Below are 26,368 nucleotides of genomic sequence, written 5' to 3' on the forward strand. Positions count from 1 at the left end.
ATAGAATGTTTGTCATGATGAAAACTTGTTCCTTTGATAGGTTGTGGGCGGAGATTTTCCGTGTGCATGGTGATGGGGATTACATGCGATGGGAACGCGTGTCTGATGACGTGGTGCCGGTCAACATTACCTGTGTGGAGGATACGCCCCATACCATCTTCCAGATCACTGCCTATAACAGACACGTGGAGAAAATATTTGATGTCAAGTTAATACAGCCAGGTAGATATTTAAATGCCCTGAATTTCATGCAAGACTACATGTATTCATTCACTTTTAATAAAGTGTATATTTAGAAGTAAATAGAGGCCGTAAAATATTACTTTTGGTAATAAACCTTTTATTTTCTGTAGTGTAGCATCTGATCTTCCAAGCAAACCTCACAACTCCTTTCTGAGATCAGTGGAACTCTCAAAATCAGGCTAAATGTGCAACTTTGTCATGGACAAAATTGTAGGTCACAGTAGTCTGAAAAGTCTGAAAGGATATAAGAAATAGTAAATTTAAAGCAGATATATGTGTTATCAGTAACAGGAAACCAAACAATGTACATTGTTTTTTAAATGATTTAGTGTAGTGATTTTTTGTGTAAATTTTTTAGTCTTAACTGCAAACAATCCATTAATTCAATGGTGGGATTGTTAATGATGTTCAAGAGGTGTTTTGGATTTGTAGTAGTGATTAACTGTACATACCTGTATTTCATCTATTCAGATTTTGAAAGAGGAACCACATAAAGAATACAGATATTTACTGCATAGAAAAAATTCTATACGCTTTGAATTTTTCTAACACGAGTAAACACTGGTTTAGCATTGCAACATTGCCATGACCTAAACAAACATTGTAAAGGTAGATACTATAAGATATTTTGATAGCTAAATAAAGATACTGTTCATTGGTTTTAAAGTAAATGTGACATACATGTATATTCCACTAAAATCATCTAAAATAGAACATTACACAGTTATCGTCAGTGAGCCACCTTTCAAGGCATTATAGGAAGAAAATGATATGTAATGATCTGTTCAAAATTATAAGGTCTATGCCTTTGTGACAAAGCTTAGGCCGTGATTCTGTAAAATACTTTTGTAACATTTTTGTTGGTAGAATTACTGTATTTTAGCTGACGTATTGTTATAGCTTTTCAAGTGACACATGTTGCTTAATTCTGAGGGATACAGAACAAGTCTTTTGTGAAGTTTGATTAATTTTTTATCATAAAAACTTATGCCTTTATGCATGTTTGCTTTCTAAAGTTCATTTTTGATACCAGACTTTAGGTGAAATAAAGTAATGAGAGTTTGAAATTCAATAACATTTTGTCATTTTGGTGACAATACTGTCATCATTTTGTAAAATGGTTTTGTAACATTAACTCACTGATTAACAAAATGATGAATACAAAAACTAAGAGAAAATGCCATTCCATTATTCCTTCATTGGCAGTAAGGCTGGGCCCCAAGATGGATGTCTCCTGTCTTGCACAACTGAGCACGCCTCTTTGTAAGGCTACTGTTGGTCAAAGAAAACATAGTTCAGCTCATTTGACCTGGCAGTAGGTTTCCTATGGGGCAAGCTGGAAGCACATCTTCCAGACATATTAATCTAAACTTTTGACTGGAGAAGAAACTGAATTATCAACATTATGACAACTTGTCCAGACCACTATACAGCTAAATGCAGCATTTACAGCAATAATATCAACATTCTCACGCGTACATACAGTAGCTAATTCACTCAACAAATCCATTTGTAACAAATTATGCCAGAACATTGTCATGCACATTGTGTAAGTATTTCTTAGTGAACATGATGGAACTACACAAGACATTGTATGCTTGTACCGTCTAGTGTGACATGTCCGGGATAATAAGCTAGAGTATCAGAGCTGACTCTGATATGTATAGTGAATGAGTGAATGAAATCTTTATTTAAAGAGGATAGCTGTGTCAAATTTAGCAATTTGCTCTTCCCAGAGGCCCCCTATAACAACACATGAACATTAAACCAGTACAAACAGTATACACAATTCCAGCTTTTAAGAACATGAAAATAGTCAATAATACATCACTACATATATCAGCTTATATAAATTTACTGGTTGAAATAATTTTTCGAATAACGTGACTTATGGATACATAAAACGCTTAGGTGTAGATTATTGTGTGTGTTGTAACATATAACAGTACAAAGAAAGTATAGTAAACTTTCACTTTGAGGGGGGAGGGCAGATAAAAATGGCTTCAAAGAACATTTTTCGCAAGGCCCCAGCGATCAGTCTGGAAATTAAGTAACTTCCAGCTTTGACATCAGTGATGATCCCTGTTTAAAAAGAATTCTGTGGGGGTTCAGTCCGAACGGGTTTGGCCGAAAGGGTGCAGGGATGTGGGGTACTGACAAAGTGGAGGCAGGTGTAGGGGCGCGGAGGTGGCGCTAAGCTGGCCCGAAGAAGCTATACAGTATCTGTGTTCATGTCACCTTGCCCACACTGTAGCGACACGGTTCACAGGGCTTAGGGCACTTTGGGGGTGTTCATTGAGTTCCAAGCAAGATCAATGTTAACATTATTTCTGAAAAAATCTGACCATTGAGGGAAAATATGCATAATATAGAAGGATAATTAACAGGTATAAAAATACCCAAAAATGAATTTTTTTTTAACAAAAATTTCAGGGCACAATTTTCTTCATTTGATATAGACACATAGTCTTGGTTTGATAGTTCCTTTTCATGTATCCTTTCAAAGCAGAAAGTCATGGTGCTGTTTTGGTTAGACATTCTAAACTGTTCCACACATGACAACCCACTACTGTAAAACTGTTTTTATACTAGTTGGGTATGTTTCAGTGACGTGTTTCAGGTGGAGTTTCAGGTTTGTCTGTAATGTGACACCTCATTGACAAACTGGAGTTTCATGTTTGCATGTAGTATGACACCTTAGTTACAAGCTGGAGTTTCAGGTCTGTCTGTAGTGTGACACCTTTGTAACTAGCTGGAGTTTCAGGTTTGCCTGTAATGTGACACCTCCGTAACTAGCTTGAGTTTCAGCTTTGTCTGTAATGTGACACCGTAGTGATAAGCTGGAGTTTCAGCTTTGTGTGAGTGATACCTCAATAACAAGTCAGAGTTTTATGTTTGTGTGTAGTATGACACCTCAGTGACTAGCTTGAGTCACAGGTCTGTCTGTAGTATGACACTTTAGTGACTTGCTGGAGCTTCAGGTTTGCCTGTAGTATGGCGCCTCAGTGAGTAGCTGGGGTTTCAGGTTTGCCTGTAATGTGACAACTCAGTGACAAGCTAGTTTCAGGTCTGTCTGTAGTATGACACTTTAGTGACTCGCTGGAGCTTCAGGTTTGCCTGAAGTGTGACAACTCAGTGGCAAGCTGGAGTTTCAGGTTTGCCTGTAGTGTGACAAGTCAGTGACAAGCTGGAGTTTCAGGTTTGCCTGTAGTGTGACAAGTCAGTGACAAGCAGGAGTTTCAGGTTTGCCTGTAGTACGTCACCTCAGTGACAAGAGTTTCAGGTAAAAAGTTTGGCAGTTATTCATTTATCTATACAGAGTATACCTAGTGGTCACCATGGAAACAGTGTCGTAGATGACAACAATACAAAACAGTAATTAACAAAGATATGTACATGCCATTAAAAGACTTAATCCTTCTCATCAGGGAGCTTTTGTGCTAATGACCCCTTTAATCCTCTAATCCTTAAATCTGTATGTCATTGGTCAGTTGTTTCACCATACACATTGATTTCTATTGAATTGATATTAACTATTTAGAACAGTAACATTACAATGGTGGTCATAATATGTGCCACCTCTGTGCCAAGTTTCCTTGCACCTGTTCAAATGTTAATTAAAGTGTCAACTATTCATGGAAGGAAAACTGGGAATAGCTTCTATGTGAATGAGCATAGACACAAAAACAAAATTGTCTTATTATAGCTGGAAGATCATGGTACATGTACATCAATATCTCATCTTGCATAAATTGATAACCAGTTACAACTTCAACTGTATTTTTATACGTTACTCTTGCAGGAACAATAATCTGTCCAGCCACAGAGTGTTTTGTCCATTGGCGTGACTCAGTCAGGCAGTGTGAGTGGGGTTTAAACTTCACCTGCCCCACAGATGCCAGGAGATTCCGTGAATGCTGCTGTGTAAGTAATGCATTCGTGCCCACGCCAGCTCATTCAGATTATCTTCCTTGAGTGTGATTTTACTACAATAAGTTATCTCCCTTGATGGCTTTTTGGCTGATGGCACATCCCTGTTCTACTAATAATAATTTATATCAGTTGTGTTCTAACTACACTCAGATGAGTTGATGTGGAATATGGTACTATTTGATAAATATGACAGTGCTTCATTTAAAACATTTATATTTTTTTCTAAAGATTCCAGATCTTTTTATCTAAATTGATGAGGGGCCTCTGTGGCTCAGTCGGTTAGCGCATTAGCGCAGCGTAATGACCCAGGAAGATCTGCCGTCAACATGCAGATGGTAATGGGTTTCCCCCCAGACTCTGCCCGGTTTCCTCCCACCATAATGCTGGTCGCTGTCGTATAAGTGAAATATTCTTGAGTACGACGTTAAATACCAATCAAATAAATAAATACATAAATAAATTGATGATATGATCTTTTGGTCATATGTAAAAATATGTATGACATAAAATTGACCTAGACAGAAAATTTGATACTATGTCCTATATCTCTAGACTGTAGGATATCAGAAGGAGTTCAACAAAGTGTAAGAACAATTGCGTGGCAAATGCATTAAATATTTGATACAAAAAGAAATAATTTGCACAGTTTTATGAAACTTGTATTTTTACTGACTCAAGCAAATTATTTTATCATCATTATAGTTACATGCAGTTACATACATTCCACTTAAGAAAGTGCTGTTGAGTTTAAAAAGATTGAAGATTTATAATTTGTATCTATTAAATATTTTTTGGGTTTTTAATGGTAATCATCCAGACTTAAGACAAAGTTGAAGCTGCATAAATTTATATTAGCTGTTGCTTCACACAGTTAAAATAAACCTGGTAAAAAACACACAGAGGCTGTACACAATGTGTGATATTAATGGTAAAACAGATCTTCTCTGAGGTGTTGTGTAACATGTCCTTCTCTCATTGTCATGCATGCAGTACCCTACTCAAAAATTTGCCAGGAAGGCCTCGTCTGCTGGTTCACTGCGGCTCAGCCCACCTAAGGTCAGACTTAACCTTCCCACGGAATCTGTAATGGTAGATTGTGAATGACATGGCTCACATTGCATGCAATCAGAACATTTGATTGCCCTGTGTTTCCGTATTGGTAGTCTATAAGCACTTGCCTTTTGCTGACGGGGAATTATTTTTTTATCTCTGTGCCACTTGCAACCTTTGCTGTTCATTTTCTGGACTTTTTAACATGTTTAAACTTCAGGATGCAATCCTATTTCTTTTTCCCCATTTCTCTGGAAGTAGATGGATGTAGTGTTGTTTGAATTGGTGAAGAAAGTGTTCATAGTATGGACTGAATGTTCTGCTGTCATTTCGTTAAAACACTCGTTGTATGGAAAAAGTCTCTGTGTTCCTAATTTTAATTTTTGGGGATTAAAAAGGGTAATAATGAATTTACACAAAATTTGATTAAGATTTTAGTTCAAGAGGAATATATTAAATTTCTTCATCACTGTCTTCATATAGTTTTCCCATGTTTCTCATGTAGAAAGTTGAAGCTTCCAGTAAATTCCATTGATTTTCACTTTTAATCTGATTTCAAAGATTGTATGTTTTAACACACCTACTGCATGACTTAGGTTTCTGTTGCTTCAGAATTTCAGATATAATATTTTGCATGCATTGCCTAATGAATTCATTTTTTCTTTTTTTTTTTTGGAAATCAATAAAACTGATGTAAGAAATTACTTGTTTTGTTTTGACACTCAAGGATCTGGTGCTTTGTGCAAGCTTACACTAATATGATGGATAAATCTGTATAAGGTTGATGATATACTCCTTCTCTCACAAGAACTAACCACTCTGATATAAGTGACAGTTTTTTTAGTATGGTGTTGAACAAGAATAAATCTATGTAAATACATGAAAAACAAGAAAATGTTATTTGCTGTAACAAGTATTTTATGACATTTGTAATTCATATTTCAGCGTGTCAGAAGTAAAGTGTCCTCCATTTCTTCTCCAAGTTCTCCTGTGGGCCAACATAGACACGATATCTCCCCTACAGATGGACCAATGGGACGCTGCGTCTCATCTGACCTCTCACATCTGGAATTTGACCCCCAGGGGTCACCGAGCAAGTCTTCCACAAGTACATGCCGGGCAGGGGACCAGAGTGCTACAATGCCACGGGGTCGGCCTGGAGAAGGTGGAGATTTAGGAGGAGGCTTTTTCCAGCCTAACCTGACCAAACCTCCCTCAAATACCTCTGTCTATGACAATGTGAACTCTCCGGGCTACCGTAAACCTGGTCCACCAGAAAACCGTGTTAGCGGGGCTTTCCGAAGATCTCTGGTGAGCCCATCACCTGGACACCCAGGTGCAGTGCAGCCCAATGGGGCCGTGCATGTGGATGCTAAAACAGACAGTCATCGATCACCCCAGCACCACCCCAATCCTCATCCTCACCAACATTCAGTGCACTGGTCCCCCCAACATCAGGTCTTCCCAGATGTACCTCTGTCACAGACGCGCTCACTTCCACATCAGTCCTCTAAACAAGCAGCTGCCAGTTACCAGCGCACCTCACAGACACCTCCAGGACTCCATAGGTCACCTCAGCACACTCCACCTCATCAGCCCCACCCTTACCCGTCAAAGCCACACCCAGGGCAGCCACACCCCTCACAGCCACACCATCCACAGCCACACCCACACCCCTCACAGCCACAACCACACCAGCCACAGCCACACCCACCACAGCCCCAGCCCCACGCACCTCCTGGTAACGTGCCCCGCATACACTGGTCCCCCCAGCACCAACAGTCCCAGCCCAGCTCAGCCTCCAGCACACCCACCAAGAGCAGCATACTCACCAGCGCGAAGGGTTCCATAGTTAGGTTCAGCGGGACGGGCTCAGGTGGGGAGGTGGTGCATATGGAAACTGCCTTTTTGGCCGAGAATCCACAACAGAAGTCCCCCCACCTGCAGGTGGACACCACTGCCTGCTCGGGTCAGCTGGAGGTCAAGTCCACCCATACCTCGTCATCTGAGTCCCCAGACTGGCCACCACCCCCTGAGCCCCTCACCCCACAGACGCCCCTTGACCCCGTGTGCCACATGGACTTTGACAGTGACGCGCTGAAGAAAATGCTGCGCTCTATACCTCAGCCTATGACAGACAGTCTTAAAGATGACAGTGATCAGGGCTTCCATGATGGCAACAATGTCAAGTTAACAGCAGCCGATCGACAGAGACAGTTTGCCATGAGCGGCATCCACTCACAGCCAGAAGGGGTGAAGGCCAAAAGTTACAACGGTGGACAGGGTAATCGACAGTCCCCACAGGGGCGTTACCCGGGTGCCCTCCCCTCGGCAGACAGCGCGGACAGCTTGAACATCTCCCGCCAAACTCGCACCTTGGAGAACGAGTTCCACCTGAGGAACCAGTGTGCCCGAGACAGTTACCCAGATAGCGGGATAGGAGGCATGAACTATGAAACTGTGGGGTCTGTGTCAGCAGACAGCAGCAAATCCTCACTGGCTAGGCAGGACACAGGTAAGTCCAGGATGTATTTCTCTGTTACCTGATTTTATTTGTAGTGAGACTATTATTTTAAGAATAATTGCCCTCAGCTTTCAGTGTGTTGGATAGGTACCTACATATACAACATATTAATATATACATAGATATCAACATATATGGCTGACTTTGATACATAATTTTGATTGCTTACATTTCCAACCAAATTTGTGGACTGAATTTCTATATGTGTTAGCATGTATAAAATGTTGCCTTATTTTTATTGTTAGAAGCATAGCGTATTGATTCAGAGGGAAGATAGCCTCCTAAGCATGTACCTATTACCCATATATAAGTGCGACCCCTGACATACGTAAGCAATCATACTTGGTGCATATGCTGTTTGACCCTTGACATTTTCATCACAAGAGGATTTCCCTTGTAATCTGGTGGCCATTATGAGTCAACTGATAGATATTGTACAGGTCACCCTGATTGTCACCTGTCTGAAAAACACTGACAACCGACAGGCTCTCTAGTAGGCATGAATTAACACATTGGTTATGACATTGGACAGTAGTGTCAGGTAAGCTTGAGTGTTAATTTTAGCCATGCACATGTTACGGGTGTGCTTGGAAGTACTAAAGCATCAGCACACATGTATGTCCACAGGTGATATACGTATACAGTTTACATCATGTCTGATGCACGTGAAGCCTGGTGCATCAAAGTGTCTGTGTATACAGTTGAATATCTAAATATGGAAATGTAAACTATGGCTACAGTTTGATCTCTAACCATGAAATGGTACCAATGTGTACAATTTACGTCATGTCTGATGCACATGAAGATTGATGTCTGTGTATTCAGTTGAATATCTAAATATGAAAACATACCAGACTATGGCTACAGTTTGATCTCTAACCATGAAATGGTACCAATGTGTACAATTTACGTCATGTCTGATGCACATGAAGATTGATGTCTATGTATTCAGTTGAATATCTAAATATGAAAACGTACCAGACTATGGCTACAGTTTGATCTCTAACCATGGAATGGTGCCATTGGTGCCTTACTGTCCGGGTATACAGTTGAATATCTAGATATGGAAATAAACCAAACAATGGCTACAGTTTGATCTCTAACCATGGAATGGTGCCATTGGTGCCTTACTGTCTGGGTATACAGTTGAATATCTAGATATGGAAATAAACCAAACAATGGCTACAGTTTGATCTCTAACCATGGAATGGTGCCATTGGTGCCTTACTGTCCGGGTATACAGTTGAATATCTAGATATGAAAATAAACCAAACAATGGCTACAGTTTGATCTCCAACCATGGAATGGCATCAGTTCATGCAGTTTGATGTTTAAATATAGAAATGTACCAAACTGGGTTTGCCTATTGTTACTTGTAGATGTTTAAATATGAAAATCAGATTTTCCTATTGAGTAGTTCATGTGTAATCAAATTGTCATTTTCATGTTCCTCAAAGGATACTATACAATACAACAGCTTGTAAAACATGTCTGTATTGCACACTGTGATCATGTTACATTTTAATGCCTCTATGATTTGGTTGAAATCACAGTAGCGGATTGGCTTTGCTTGAAAGGAAACAGCTATTATTATTATTGTTATTATTCTTGTTATTATTCTTGTTATTATTATTATTTTGTAGTCACCAGATTAACTTTTGTTAACTTTTGGTGCAGTATTCACTAATTTACAGCAACAAAATTTAATAGTCCCACGAGTGTTAAGAACAGGGGCAATAACTCTGACCTGTAATACCACATGTTTAAATTGTCCAAGTTCATAGCACTTCGTAGGAAATCTGTGCAAGTCTTACCTGAAAGCAGTAAAGTTGAATTCCTCATAAAGTTTTTAGCTGAAGAATATTGTTTCCTTAACCTTTGACAATGAAAAAAAATTAACACAGCACATATACAGTGTATTATGTGTAAACAGTTTTGATTTGACAGAGATACAGACATCTAATACATTAGGCCTAGTGGAGTTTGGGGAGCCATTGTAGTTGACTTGATTAATTTTATTCATATGTAAGAATGCTACACAAATATGGCTATCATGATAATTCAGTCAGGTAGAAAAATTAATCTGCAGATAATTAAATGTAATCTTCATCGCAACTAGGGTTGATTCAGTCGCACAAGTTGTACCTCTTTTAATTCAATTTTGATACCCTTTATAAATGAAGAGCTGGATCAAGTTGATTTGGATTTGTCACTATTGGTTATGGTTGTTGGATCTTCACATTACAATGAGCGTCTCATTTTCTACACATTACGTAATGGTGACTGTAGACTAACTGATATTGACACCTCTTCAAGTGGTTGACACTTGGCAGTCTTTCAGTCTCCGATCACCCGCATTTTCACGTCATCGGCTGATCTGTCACAACAACAAAGAATGCACAGGTCTGTGAAAGGTGCATTGACTCTGCTGGTGCAGTCTGATAGTTACAGGGTGATCTGTTAAGAATACTGGGTAAGGAGAGTCCAGTTTGCCTGAGGTAGCTAGACCCTTATTGTAGCTCGTATTATTGTGCGTGCTGACTGACTCCACAACCACTATGGAATTACCCATTGACAGCCATGAAAGGGTAAGTGGACATGCAGTGCAATCAGGTATTAATTGGTCAGCAGAAAGGGTGGCGACTTTCCCACTGACCACTACAATAGTCTTTTCACTCCCCCCAAGCTAACCCTGTTTTGTTTTCATTACCACTTGACATTTTTTCACCCTTATTTGCGACCATGCCTGAGTAAACTCTGTCAGGGTGTATTAGTGACTTGGTGACACAGACAGAAGAGCCATTGAATTGTGGCTTATTAAGGCTAAATGTTTTGCAGCTCTGTTTTATTTTTCTTTCATCTTTTTATGTTTATGCTGACCCTTCCATGTTGATAGGGTGAAAAGTACTAGTATATGTATACTGGTAGATAAACCGGAAAATAAAAATGCCCCCATTGCTGTAGGGAGAGGCTAGGCTTACCCCTTTGACCTGTGAATACTTTACTATATACCATACAATTTGCAAGTCCATGTTGTCAAGTTTAAGGACAGGAGTGATATTGATTTCATGAGCCTGAAATGAACGCCTCATGTGACAGCTGTGGACCATGCTCTGGCTGGTGTTGTGCCCTGTGAACCTATCACTATGAGGAGTTTATGGATGTTTACTTATATTTATTATGAAAGCTTAATACCTCAGTGAAAGTACATGTAGCTAAGACTTTGAATTAGAATTTCTGTTCAAAATTTGTTTCAAAATTTAAGGGGGCTAACTTTAGCCAATATATACAAAAAGAATTCAGGTTAAATTAAATAACCCCCAACACTAAAAGTATACATTTGAACCTTTCTTTGTGAACATCTCAGCTCAAGTTGTGAGATTAGTATGTAAGTTAGAAGCAACATGCTCTATGTTATAATTAGCACACATGCTCAAAAAAACAATAAATGAATACATAAATTAAAAAAGCCAAACATTAATTGTGTAAAAGCTGATATAATTTCGTTTTAAAAATTCATGACTTGATTGGGGAAAAAAGGCTGGAGTTTTTAGATGGAGTATATGAGGATGATTTTCTGACACTTTATACTTGTTCTGAATGGATTATGATTATGTTGTATTGAAGGAAATCCTCCCTAGAACAGGCAAGTACCTCCTAGAACAGGCAAGTACCTCCTAGAACAGACAAGTACATCACTGTCTTTTGTATTGCTCCAAAAGTGTTCAGTCTTGAAGACTCTATTGCTTTGGAAACTTTCTATGACTTTCAGAATAACAAGTTGCAGTGATGAGAAACAACAGTAAATAGCTTTTCCACATTTATTCTTTAGTGAGCAGTGGTCGTAGATTATGTTAAAATAGTGCTGAATGATATCTGTCAAATGTTAGATTTCTTGGTAATTATCAATTATTTTTATTATCAGTTGTTTTATGGTGTTAAAGAACAACATAATGTAGTACTTGCATTAATGACATTCTCATGCGGAGATTATGTCATTAAAGGCTAAAGATATTCATGTCCAAATCACATGCTAAGCCTAACTGCTAAATGTGACATATACTTCCCGTTATTTCATGTCCATTATTCCTTAGTGCATTATAGATGTTGACCTTTGATTGGTCAATATGGCCTCAGAGTGGGCAAATAACTTGACCAGTACTAACCCATTGTGTCATCAACAGCACTGCCTAGCTGTCACTCCCAGACTGGCTGTTGTGTTTACTGAGTCAACAGCCCTGGTCACTCGGCCGTAAACAACTGGTACATTGTATGTGGTTACTCATGTGAAACAGTCAATGAGAAGCGTAAAAGGTGTGAATATTCATGTCCAAACAGATCCAAATTGGATCAAACAATTCAGCACTGGCTCAATATTGAAATTTGTTTGTGGTGAATAAGGCATTGATAACAATAAGAGGTGTAAGTGATTGTGGTACTTGGAGCATTGGGCATACATATCATGTGCTGACTGGGATCTGCCAGGGGTAGTCTCACCTCATCCAGATAAGGTAGGGACGCAGAACCAAGCAAGCTGCTGACAGAGCCTCCTTTTCACGTCTTGACATACCTGTATTGTTTATTTAGTGACACCTGTCAGGTGTGGCTGATCAACATTTCCCGTTAACTGAGGGTACCTGGTCAAGGCCCTCGTTTGTCTCACCAGCAGGTGGATCTGCAGACAGATAAGGCTGTTTTTTTTTCTGGATTGACCTACAGTTCTGCTGCATTCTCCGTCACCTTAAGGCAGGTGACGGGGCACATGCGGCAGAACATCACAGTGATTGAAAGCAGTGATGCTGAACAGTAAACCCCCCCTCTTAACAGCGTCTGTTTTTCCTGTGAGTCGTTTACCCTAACACTGATATAGGTCAGTAAGACTGAACACAACCTGGTGGAATTTACATTGGCTGTCAAGCTTGTGTTGGACTGGAGGTTTGACTGTCTCTAACAGACGAGTTCAGAGGGAAAAAATACAGCCAGCGCCTTGCTTAGCTGCTAATGACACTACCTCAGTACAAAAGGAGAGTGGTAACCTTTTGAACCACTTGTTTGTGATGATGGTACATTTGCTCTGCGGTACTTCAGAAGTGAACCTGGCACGTGTTATATGAACCTGCCATTCATCACAGCGTATGCCTCACATCAGTCTGTGCTAATGTGTTTTGGGGCTATATTCTGCAGCACAAAACCGTAACACCTCAGAGTCTTTGTGCAGGTGCTCTTTACAACATTCCTGGCAAAGTGTGGATTTTGAGGCAAATGCATTTTATTGCTGAGGAATATTTCTTATTTAGATACAGAATTGCCTATTAGTAAGGTTACGTGAGAGACCCAACACCTGAGTGTTTTTACCTGTCACAGTGAGATAGCCCAGACTTCTGGCAGAGTTTTAAGGTAACATCGTAACATGGCTCTGTCACTTCTTTCTCCCTGGGGAAGGGGTGTGCGCATCTAATACTCATGTGTCACAGGTTACATGGGGTAAGCATTTGGAAAGGTCTTCCCCAGACCCTGTTATTTGGGTTCCTGTAAGTTTATCATTTGCCTCACCTATGTGATTACCTGTTGCCTTGTTAAGAACAAAGGATGGATATACTGGGGATATTTGTCAACACACCTGTTGTCATTGGGACATATCCAAGAAAATGTGGTACGTATTTATGTTTATGGTTAACATTTCTTATTTTCATTACTACATTTAGATTCAGCACTACCAAAGATTTATGTTTTAAATTAGTATTTGCCTTTGTCACACTAAGTTTTGTAGTCAATGTGAAAATAAATCCTAAATCGGGCATGTTGTAATCATTTTTATTATCTTTTCATGAAAGAGATAAGCTCTTGTTTTCTGCCTTATTATTATCCTTTTAAATATTAGTTGTTTTGGTACAAAAGCTGCGTTAAAAATTAGTGAATGTAACGTATGACTTCTTCATTTAATATTGTCAGATTGTTTATGTGCCATCTTTCTTGTGGTTTGAAGTAGTTATATTCTGATTCATTATAAAAATATTTTGGTACATCCTGAGTAAGCGGAAATAACCAATTACATAAAATATATATTAGTTATGCTCATAAATCAGAGTATGTTATTTACATATTCAGGGTATTAGATGGAAAGGTGACATCTGGGTGTCATAGTATAACTTGTCTTTACACTTTTTAAGTCAGTTTTTATCGGTTTAATCTTGCAATGGGGAAATTAGGATTAAATCCCCAACAATTAAACATTTTGTCATTGGAAGACACCAACGCAAAACTTGTATACTCATGTATATGGTAATATGCTTAATGATAATTAGCTTGATTAAATCTGATCTATTTTTCTGCGTGTGTACGTTGAAGGCACTACACAGGTCTGTGATTATGTTTAGGTAGTGTTATATGTGTTGATGTATATAAAACTGATTAGATTATCATTATTGTTGTTTTCATCTTAGCCTGATCAGATCTGATGCACAGGTCTATGAATTGTTACCTATCTCTTAAAAGTTGTCATTTTAAGAAGTATACTATGAATTAGTATTCTTCGTGCATTGAAAATCACCACCATATTGCTGAAATATTGCCGGTTCAAATCTTTAGGTAGGAAATTTGTACATTTTGTAGCTCTGACTGCTTGTGAACTTTGGTGTAGCCAGCAATTTTGGTTGTATGACTGTTTGAAGACCACTTGATCTTCCACCAATATAAGTGTGTCATTAACTGACCAAAGGTCAGTGCATATAGTTTACCCCAGGCACTCCTGTTTCCTCAACTTATAAAACTCTGCCATCATCAGAGTGAAACATTCTTGATTATTACAATAAACAACAGTCAAATATAACTGAGTGAAGTACATGGCCTCCAGATTGCTTCAAGTGTACATAAAGTTAAAAATAAGATGTCTCCAATGAATGGTCCAGAAATGTTTCAAATTATTTTCTTAAATTTTATTTCTTACCAAGAAATTCCACAAAAGGAATAGTTTAGTTTTTTGAAACCATATTTTCCAAAGTTTTATTTATTTTTCTTTCTCACTATTTTTAGCCCCCAAAATTCCAACTTCATTAGAGTTCATCAGATATTGTGTTTATGTGTATGTATGCACACATACACACATGTAGTTTCGGCTGTAAATCCTGTTTGTGTCCTGCTGTAAGGGTTTTACAAAGTATGGGATGTAAACCAAGCAACAGGTATCCATTTATGCCTTGTGTCTATTACACATGCATACATGTACCTGTTAACTTCTTCATCAGTTTTGTATCACGCAGCTCATACAACACATGATTTGACTTGATTTTAACAAGAGAGCTTAAACATGTTAAAGGCTGAAACATTGAAAGCTACAAAGAAGTTTATCAGCTTTCTACTTGGGGTGTGAAAATGGGATTAAACTATGGTTTTTGTTAAAGCCCAAGCAGTTAGTCCAGAAATAAAGTAACCTGTTGTGATGATGTCAGCTGTGATCAGTAGCTGTCAAAACAACTTTTTTGGGGAGAGAGTCCCGGTTTGGTGCTCTGCGACGTCCATTGATGACGTGATTTCCGTATATTTCCGACCATTGACAGAAAATAAGCATATAAAATAAGGGTACTTCATCATGTTAATTGAAAATGAGCTCTTTGTTTTATAGTACGTTTTCATGTATCCTTTAAGTAGCTGGACAATAAGGACTGTACTGAGTGCAGACTGTAGTATGTATTCCACTGGAGTGTGTATTCCGCTGGAGTGTGTATTCCACTGGAGTGTGTATTCCACTGGAGTCTGTATTCCACAGGAGTGTGTATTCCGCTGGAGTGTGTATTCCGCTGGAGTGTGTATTCCACTGGAGTCTGTATTCCACTGGAGTGTGTTTATTCCACTGGAGTATGTATTCCACTGTGTGTATTCCGCTGGAGTCTGTATTCCACTGGAGTCTGTATTCCACTGGAGTCTGTATTCCACTGGAGTCTGTATTCCACTGGAGTCTGTATTCCGCTGGAGTCTGTATTCCACTGGAGTGTGTATTCCACTGGAGTGTGTATTCCACTGGAGTGTTTATTCCACTTTAGTGTGTATTCCAGTGGAGTGTGTATTCCGCTGGAGTGTGTATTCCGCTGGAGTGTGTATTCCGCTGTATAAGATTATGTTCTTGTATTTGAGGCAACATCTTACTATTATGACGGGAGTAAACAGTACATGTGTTATAAAAAATTTGAATTTTTATTTTTTATTGAATGGTACTACTTTCTACCAGGTATAATATGAAAAATTCATCCAGATGGTTTTTTACTATCAGAAGGAAGGACTTGTTTATCATGGAGATTTCTGTGTCTATTTTTATAATTAGATAACTACACGTACTGGTAAGGATGTAAATTTACATCTAATAAACAGTTCCGCCATTGTCTTCCTTGTAAAACTGGTACGAATATGCTCCATATTTCATTGACAGTCTACAAGTGTAGCCTGTCCAGCAATTTGTCGTGCTATCAGTTGTCATGTTAACACCTACGAGAATCCTGTAGCAATTATATTTACACCCACGTGTTTTTTCCCATCACTCAGTACAGATAAATGATAGCTGTGTGTGTCATTTTCCTGATACACTGATAAATGTATACCTTATAAGGGAAGGCAATTCTGTTTTGTTGTCTCAGCATTTTTCTGTAAGGCTTTAATCATATCTCTAAAATATCTTTGCTCATTTACTCTCATCTTAAAAATGGCCAACCTGTATGGTCCGGATGGGTTGTCAAATGTAAATTCTTGAAAAATAATATTAAATCTACTGACAAAGATGCATTGGTTTTTTGTTATCAAACAAAAGCTTTCATATACAAGTGAAGATTGCTTACACAAATACATTCACTTGTACTATTGAGATCATACCATGTACTTGGTTTAGTTTTGAGCTCAGTATATACAAAGCCTGATACATTGTTAAACTAATGTTACCAATTATTGTTCAGAGCTATTAATTATCAAAAAAGGTAATAAAAATGTTGAAAAGTTTGATTGTAATTATTGCTATAAGAAAATAACCTCATATAGCAGCCTTTGTTCATATAAATTGTATAGAATCATTCCTTTTGTTTTCTTATTAGAACTGCTGTAAAGGAAAATTAATGTAATTTACTTGTAATTACTTTGTGTAACAATATATGTACACATTTATGAAGATAAATTATGCTCTGGTATTCATAGTCATTTCGTTCCTGTTTTTGACTTCTTCTGTAATTTGTTTCTTACATGTAATACTGTATGTACATGTACACATTTAGGTGTATTATGACAGTTTGTATAGATGTACATATTCAGATGTATTATGACAGCTTGCATACATGTACATGTACATATTCAGGTGTATTATGATAGCTTATAACTTACTGTCTTGGTAAAATGTACAGATTTTAACTTTTTTTTTATTAAATAAAAAAACATTAAAAATCAAAGACGGTATCACTAAGAAGACAACTTAAAACTATGCATAAATATACTTATCCAACTCGAATTACAACACTGATTGCTGGAATAACTCTTTATACCCATGAGTGAAAGATTACTGAAATAATGTTCCCAAAACTTCCTTCCTTCTGGTGAAAATCAGGGAAAAAAGGTGATGTGACGTCAGAGTTCCAAGATACCATCAGTATGGCTCATAAAACCCACCATAGTATTCAAATATTTGAATGCCTTTCAACACTCTCCAAAAAATCTGAAAAACTAAATGAAACTATTTTTACACATAGTTTTCAGTTGTCTTCATGATGAACCTTACTTCATATTTTAGCTTTCTTTTACTTTAAAGGTGTTATTTTAAGGCTTGTTCATTCTGAGCATGGTGTTAAAGTACAGTATGGGCTTCATTTTCATATTCAAGATGTATATTACATTGGTGATCATTCTTTTAAAAAGAATGCTAGAGAAGTTTAACTCCTTCCTTATTTATTGAATACTGCATTATACAAGCTGTTGCTTAAAACCCTACCACGTGACTCAACGTTTGTGGTTTACCTGTGAGGTTGTCTAATCATATGTCTACTAAGGTTGACAACTGGAGCAAGGTCATGTTTTAGTCTCCAGTCTAGTGAGACAATACAACACTCACGTCAGTAACCAGGTGCATCAGCACATAATTTCTGCTTAAAATTGACTGATGTATGGACATGTATGGACATTTATCTGTATGCTAGATTCATGTGGCGTTCTCAGTGTCTAAATAACAACACACATGCGGAAATGCATGGTTATTCCATACATACACATCAGGACATTTAATGAGTGCAGCTAACTTGATCCTGTTTAAGTTGACATGTATTTGCATGGGAAATCATTAAGAGTGCATGTAAATAGACAACTTGTATCATGCAATGTAGTTATAAATCATCTGCCTGGTACATGTACTAAAAAAGGATCGGTAAAGAAAGGCAATAAGAAATTGAATGTATAGTAAAACTGACACTTCCTTACTTTGGTGAATATAAACAATTAATTAAAATCTATTAACATTAAAAAAAATTGTTGCAAAAGTTAGATATTATATAATTTCTGATCAGTATTTAATAACATCGGCAATTATTAAAGTGGCCAACAGCATTGGTAAGGACTATATATACTGTTCCACAGGTGAATTAATTAGGTACAGAGTGAATAATAACATTTAAGCCTTCAAACTTATCAATTAATTTTGTTTTTCTTTGAAAGAAAGGATAATGCTTATAGCTGATAGTGAGTAATGTAGATCATTAATTTTAGCTGGCAAATATGTCAAAATGGAATGTACACCTGTCTTGTCAATTAGTGTACGTTTTGTTCCCATACTTTGATGTGCTTCCTGTAGAATTTTTTAATATTGTGTTTTTCAATAATAAGGATATAAACATTTGCTATGAAACTATTTCGAATGATTTGGATACCTGCCAGATTAATTATATAGTATGTATTTAATTTTCTAAACAGCTCAAATTAGATTAACTTGTACTTTGTTTCTATCAAACATGTCAAAGGATTATGCATGGAGTTACATGTAGTTTTAATCAGCTTGTATCTAATGAGGCATAAGGCCCCAAAACACTTAACAGTGTTTGTAATAGCGAGGAAGAATTAAGTACAATGCTGTTCCCTACAGTTTATTTTGACACAGTTTGGTTTATTTTTGAGGCAGGAATGCACAAAACACTAAAGCTGTTGTATACACCTGTAATTTGAGTCCTGTTGAATGTGCACAGCTTGAGCTGACAAGGCAATATGGTTTACACCTGCGAACAAGCTTAAAATGTATCATTAAACAAAAGAAATAGGCATAGCAATCTGTGTGATGTATGATGTAATGTGCTCAGGTGCCTTTGTTTCTTGTGCACAATAGTACATTATATGCAGGTATAGACGTGTGAAAATGAAGTCAGGTAAAAAAAAATTATGAGGTTATAGAACTGTGTTGTCTTTGATGTCTTAAAATGTATGCATGATTCAAACTTCACGCTGGAAATGATGGATTTATACCAGGTTTTAACTAATGTCCTGAATTGCTTCAGAGAGTTCATAATTACATATACTGAGTTAAATTTCCACTTGTCAGCTGTCTTAATGACTTCTAAATGTATAACTAAAAGTTACAATTATTTGAGCATGTGTTCTGAAACTCACAAAGATTCAGTGATTGAGTGATCTGAAGTGATTCACCAGTCTAGTCTGCTGTGTAAAGCCTCCCCTGGATTAATGATAGCTTTGTATCACAAAGATTGTCTTTGTAAGATAGGGGTTTGCCCCAAGGGTTTACTTGGTTTAATTTTCTGAGCACATGTTGTATAAATTATATTTGCAAATGTTTAATCTGGATTCTTACAATACAGTAACCATTGTTTGTTAATGCTCAGTAATTATCAAACTTTTCCTCGTTGGCTTGTACTTCTAAAGCTAGTGAAAATTTTACAGAGAAGCTATCTCATTGTAGTGCACTCTGAATTCTTCTAATCTTTTAGGACAGGGGGCCTTCGTGGCTCAGATAGTTAGCGCACTAGCACAGCGTAATGACCCAGGAGTCCCTCACCAACGCAGTCGCTGTGAGTTCAACTCCAGCTCATGCTGGCTTCCTCTCCGGCCGTAAGTGGGATGGTCGTGGGTTTCCCCCGGGCTCTGCCCAGTTTCCACCCACCATAATGCTGACTGCCATCGTATAAGTGAAATATTCTTGAGTACGTCGTAAAACACCAATGAAATAAAAATCAATCAAACAAACTTTTAGGACAGATATTAGCAGTGCTGAGAGTAAAGAATAAAAATGAAAATCTCTCTCTTTGTTTTTTTTTCTTGGAAAAGTAAAGATATGAATATGTTGTACATTAGATGTGAAAAAAAAAGAGACTAAATATTCCTGCTATAATTACATATATATTGGCTGAAAAGAGCAGAGCAAGTGTCCCCAAAATTAGAAGAATTAAGGTAGATTTGCAAGACAGATCATGACAGTTTGCAGTGGGTGCAAGTGTATTCATCTAATACAGAAAAGCTGTATATTGTATGATGCTACGTTTATCGTTTGCTTTTTTCCACTTTCCAAACGTTTTAGCCCATAATACATTACAGGTTTGGACAGTGACGTCATTATGGCGTAGAGTTATTGGCAAAGGATTATATTTAGTTGTTAAGAGTGTTTCAGTGGTATATATGTGGTTCTGCATAGAACTCTTGACAGACAGATGTTCCACCCACCAATTTCCTGTTCACAGAGGTAAATAGCAGTGAAAATAAGCAGAAACACGAAGTACATGTATATATAGTTTCTCACTCTTAGTTTGAGTTACAAGCTGTTTTTGTCAGCTTCTGTAAGTTGCCCTTTAGGACGTACTGTACTTTGTAGTTTATGTGATTTACTGTGTACAACAAACACTTGTACACAAGAAAAGTACATATGCACTGGTGGATTTCAAAAATCATGAATAAAGTAGGAAGCTAGGGCATCATGCAGTTTTGTTTATGCCACAGACAATTTTTATGCTCTGATGTTCCTTTTTTTCAGTAACTAATAGAACTTTGCTATTTACACACATTGTGCATGCATTGACCAATTTATTAAGAATGTTTGCCAAAAGGCACATACAATGTGTTTTTCTTACTTGTGGATATTTGTGTAAATGTCCATTGAGAACAGATGGTTTAATAATTGAATGTCAGGCAGTGCAGTTCAGTACTAGATGTTTCTGATATCATTGTTCTGGTTCTCTTTCTCCTTTTGTTCCTGTAACTTGTAGTCCAGAGGCACTGATGGCATGGGGTATGGGTTTCAGGCAGCCTGTAATCTATGCCTACCTGGGGGGCTTTGTGGGGGTTGGGGAGGGGGGGTGCTTACACATCATTCTGACATACTGGCGGTCACGCTCGTGCATTTTGTACAGGGTGCTGTGCTTGGTTCTTTATGCAAAAGTTTCTTCAACTGTCATTCCTGTTTCATTTCAGGGCAGATGTAGATATGTTCTTAGGACTTTTTTTTCTCCTGTGTATTAAGTATTCATGTATGTAAACTTCATAGACTCTGTTTATATTATTATTTAATATTCTCATGTAAACGAACATTTTTCAGAACGGTCTAAAATTTGAAAGAAAAATTTACCCACATTGTGTGAGTAATATATGGATGAGGTCCAATGTTTCTCGGGGATTGGATATGTCATTTACTAATGAAGTGACAAGTATATAATACAGTCTTAATATGCAGCTCCCAAATACGTATATGAAATGAGATTTCAGCACATTGCCTAAGGGTTACTGTACGGCTTTCGTCTGGAAAAGAGTCATGTTTTTAATATGTTGAAAGTACTGTAATGTTCGACATTTATAACCTATGTTGAGTTTAATTTTCTACATGTTAGTTTAAATTAGTTGGACAGATTTATTATTTGTGGTCTTTTTTCATTTTTTATTGATGAGAATTTAATGATGACTACTGCTGCAACAGAGTCTATAAAGCCATGAGTGAAATACACGTCCGAGGACATGTATATCTATAATCATACATGTAAGGATTTATGATTACATTGGCAGTTTCAAGGATATATGCATCTATATAAAATTCTAGTTACTGATACTGTAGATCTCTACATATACATTTTGAATATACGGCTAGAGGCGTTTTCCTCAACATAGGCAGCCAAACGCCAGACCATTTTTGGTTGTCCACAAAGCAAGAGAAAAAAGGAGAGACTGTCTACCTGTGGCAGTCTTGCCGGTGAATTACTATAGGTTGTCTCTATTATGTTTTAGGGGCCTCCGTGGCTCAGTCGGTTAGCGCGCTAGCGCAGCGCAGTGACCCAGAAGCCTCTCACCAATGCGATCGCTGTGAGTTCAAGACCAGCTCATGCTGGCTTCCTCTCCGGACGTACGTGGGAAGGTCTGCCAGCAACCTGCGGATGGTCGTGGGTTTCCGCCGGGCTCTGCCCGGTTTCCACCCACCATAATGCTGGCTGCCGTCGTATAAGTGAAATATTCTTGAGTACGGCGTAAAGCACCAATCAAAAAAAAAAAAAAAAAAAATCTATTATGTTTTATGAACAGTGCAGACTGTGTGTTTTCCCACCTTGTTACCTTGGAACAGATAGACTTTTGTTACATCTATCTTACCAGGCTGACTTGGATTTCCTTGTAAAACTGGGTTTCTTTGATCCCAAACAAAGAGCAGTGAGCCTTAATAAAGTTGAATATCTTGTGCAAGTGATCATTTATGAATACAGTATGCAGCCGAGTACCAAGTGTGCATTCAGCCTTAGGCACAATGTGAGCTGTTTTATCCTTGCAGAAATTGCTCTTAAGGAATGCAAACATGAATCGTTATTTTGGGACAACTGGAGTGCAAATTAGTAAAAAGTTGAAGTGCATGTTTATGCTTGTATTTAAGTTACACATTCTTTAGGTAAAACTCCAATGGCTGTCACATATCTGGTTCAAATGTGGACAGTTTCTTAAATCCATGAAACATACATGTAGGTACCAAACTAAGACCAAGGCCAAACAACCCAAAATTAAGATGAGTCTGAATTTTTCAAAATTTGTATTATTGAATAATTTGATGCTGAAAAAGTATAATTTAAATACACTTATCAATTCCTCATCAGTACTTTTCATATACTTGTTTATCTAGTATAAGACACAGTTCAAGAATGTTTTTTTTAAATAAAATTAACGTAAAATGGAAAAGATGCCCAAAGCAAAAAGCTATAAATATTTGTACATATTAGTTCAATTCCCATACCACCAGAATAATGGATGAGAACTGAAACACAATATCTTACAGACAAACTCCATCAGTTCACCATGGATGTATGATGTCTGATAGAGTGAGTTGTGTGTCAAGGGTTAGAACTATAAACGACAAGATTGAATCAAGTAAGTATTTGTTCCGGGTTATTCCAAAATGGTGGCAACAGTATACCTGTAGTATTGTCAAAATAGAATTAAGCCACAATCATTCATTCATGACAAAATGTAGTTAAGGCTAATTAACATACTAACCTTCTGTACCGTGTCATTTGTACTAAGTTCTGCTGGTGCCAGCTAATTTCTATATCAGAGTGGTGACCCCTTTAACCATTGGTTATGAATTATCACCCTCACCCTGTGCCCTTCCTTCCTCTAAAAACAGTTCTTCATGTCCTTATCAGATGATGGTGTGATCAGATTTGATGGTAGATTAGCCCTAGTTCACTGCCTACTGTGACATGTAATTACCTCAGCTTTACACTTCACCATGAAGTAAACATATCATTTTGTATGATACAGAAATAACTCTTCATGCATGCGTTCTTTTATTTGAAGTCAGTCATTTGGTAAAATGTTTTCATGTGATGTTAATACACAAAGGAAAGACATGAAGAAGAATGCTCTCACTTTCTCTGAGACTTCCCATTATCTTTGACCTTGTCTTTATCCTTTTAGTGTCTCTGAGTGGAATTTAAAAGTTTCCCTTGCCTATGAGTTTGAAAGACATCATATTCTAATTGGCATATACAGTCAGTTATGCAAATTTCTAAACAGGTTACGATATTACGATGCATGTAATTATAAACAGTTGGATGTTGTGCGCTGGAACTTCTAAACTGATCATCTCAGTACATTGGGCTATGATAAGAAACTTGTAATGTGCTCAGTTTTCTTTTATCTTTAGAAGTATGACTTCACAGGGATATCACTGTTTTCTGTGATTTTGCCATGCTTCAGCTTAGACGCTTTTCCTAGAATGATTTAAATCACCATCTAAACTTCACATTTCTTTGTTTTGTTTAGGAAAAATTAATACCAGATTATTACAATTTACTTTCCATATTGCAGCATTGAAGCCATTGGATGTGTTTAGAATGTTAAAGTCTCTTTTTTCTCTCTCTTTTTAGCTCGCCTGTATAAAGTACAGGCGTAGCTTATGTCGTACCCTGATCATCGGCATCAGCTTCCAATAATAGAGAGAGCAATGCTAAAGACAATATTTAGGGTGGTTCCTAAAAAAGTACTGCAGGTTTTGAGTTCAGTCTGCACATATGAAGAGCACAATAGCACAAGTATATTCCATCACTGATTGAATGCATACAAATATTAAGTACCGTAAATTACTGAATTCCTGACTTAGTGTATTATGTATTGTAATCAATGTTAAACAAAATGTTAGGGGTGGTGTTTGAACAAGTACAGCATGTAAGGAGCTCAGGATTTGCATATATGTAACGCACAATACCACAAGGGGGATATTCCATCATTGATTGGGTGTGTGCATATTGAATACCGTAAATTACTGAATTCCTGATTGAGTGTATTGTGTATTAGAATCAATGTTAACAAAGTGTTATGATTTGTATCTGTAAAAGTATTGTATGCATTGACCTTAACTTTTACATGCATATAAAGTACAATGACGAAAGGGGCATGTTCCATCGCGATTTCAGTTCTTTATGCAATGGGAGATGTTCCATCACAATTTCAGTTCTTTATGCAAAGGTGGGATGTTCCATCATGATTTCCGTTCTTTATGCAAAGGGGGATGTTCCATGGCGATTTCAGTTCTTTATGCAAAGGGGGATGTTCCATCGTGATTTCAGTTCTTTATGCATTGAGCTGAGATGTTTGCATTCATGTGTTTCATACAGGAGAGCTTTGCATGCCCATAAACATTGATATATTGCACTATAAAAGAACAAATTTCAGCAGTTGTAACTTGAAAAACATGTTTTACTTAATCTTTTAATTAGCTATCAACTTCCTGTCATGTCGTGCCATATTGTGACCTAATATTGTCTCATGCATAGATTATCTCAGGATATGCATAAAAGATCACAATTTGAATGGTGTTCATTTTTTTTGTTTTCAGACATGAATTTATTGAGGGTGAAAAACAAAGAGATGTTCAGATGTATTATTAAATGTGTAGAATTTCATAAACTTTATACTGCCATGCTGCTGCCATTACTGGTGTTCAGGGATCATGCTCTTATTTCTCTTACCTGTTGGACTGCTAATTAAGGATAAAGGTTTTGTTACCTGGGATTATCCTAAGAAGATCAGAATATATTATGTGGAATGTGTTTGAGATTTTGTGATAGGCAGTGAATAATAAATGAGTTGATGATTACCCTCTTGTCTGTTAACAGCATATTGCCTTCAGCAAATAAACCCCAGTATTATTGGCGAGACAAGGATTCAAGTAGCACAACTAACCCTAGAGAGCGGTGAATTTAACAAAGTGATTTTGCCTGCTAATTGACAGATATACCAGCTGGTGTACAGACATCCTCTGTCATTATTTGTCTGTACAGCCTTGCATGTAGACTTATATGTCTGGTAGAGGAGGAGATAGTGGTGAAGCTCTGACCCTGGGGGTTATAGCCCTCAACCTATCTGATTGCAAACGGGAAGCCATTACCCCTAATAAACCACACAAAGGGTGTGTGTGTGTGGGTCGGGTCTGGGTTCTGTAGGCTCATGGCAGGGACTGGCAGGTCGTGCTTAGAATTAAACATAATCAAAACAGCTGAGTGAGGCGGCCAGTTCTGAATTGTCTTAAATTGATGATGATTGTCTGTGATGCTGCGGTGAAGGTATTATACCAGTTTGAATTCTTCTGAAGTATTATGACAATAAAGCAAATGTACTGAAAACTTCTAGTAGGTTTAATTTGTGCGTGAATTGTATAAATGTAAATCTGTTTTCCAGTCATGGTTAGGCCAATATGCATCGTCCTTTTTCAATAGGTATAAAACCTCATTGAAAATAAATATCTTACATGTTGAAGATATTATACTTATAGTTGTATATCAGCCTATATATACCCAAGATATAGACACAGTTTTCATGTCCTCACTCACTATGTTGTGTTAAGCATAAACAAATGATTTTTTAACTGAATACTTTCTCAAGTGGGCGGGGCATTTGTATTTATTTATTTATTTATGGTTAGTGTTTTCAGCCATACTGAGGAATGTTTCACATATACATGTGTAAGTAATACAACTGCCAGTATGTATACCTGTACATGTGGTCTCCCAGGTTCCAGGTCCCATTTGTATTCTCCCTTCCTCTATGGTTCATTTTTGTATAAATCCAGAACTGGGACAATATAATCATATACACTCCCTCCTCATCCATCATGTCCAATATAACCACTGCCCACTG

At 37.5% G+C, this 26,368-nt stretch overlaps 1 protein-coding gene across 3 annotated transcripts in view; it reads left to right on the plus strand.

Annotated features, from left to right (window-relative positions):
* Positions 1-26,368, plus strand: part of LOC135467936 (protein still life, isoform SIF type 1-like) — a 140,203-nt gene that overhangs the window by 74,596 nt on the left and 39,239 nt on the right. For all 3 annotated transcript variants that reach the window (XM_064745876.1, XM_064745893.1, XM_064745885.1), the window contains 3 exons: positions 41-222; positions 4,046-4,167; positions 6,172-7,741. In XM_064745876.1, the coding sequence (XP_064601946.1) occupies positions 41-222; positions 4,046-4,167; positions 6,172-7,741 (1,874 nt within the window). The remainder of the gene's footprint in view (positions 1-40; positions 223-4,045; positions 4,168-6,171; positions 7,742-26,368) is intronic.

Source organism: Liolophura sinensis, chromosome 1 (assembly GCF_032854445.1).
Source record: "Liolophura sinensis isolate JHLJ2023 chromosome 1, CUHK_Ljap_v2, whole genome shotgun sequence".
Taxonomy (NCBI): domain Eukaryota; kingdom Metazoa; phylum Mollusca; class Polyplacophora; order Chitonida; family Chitonidae; genus Liolophura; species Liolophura sinensis.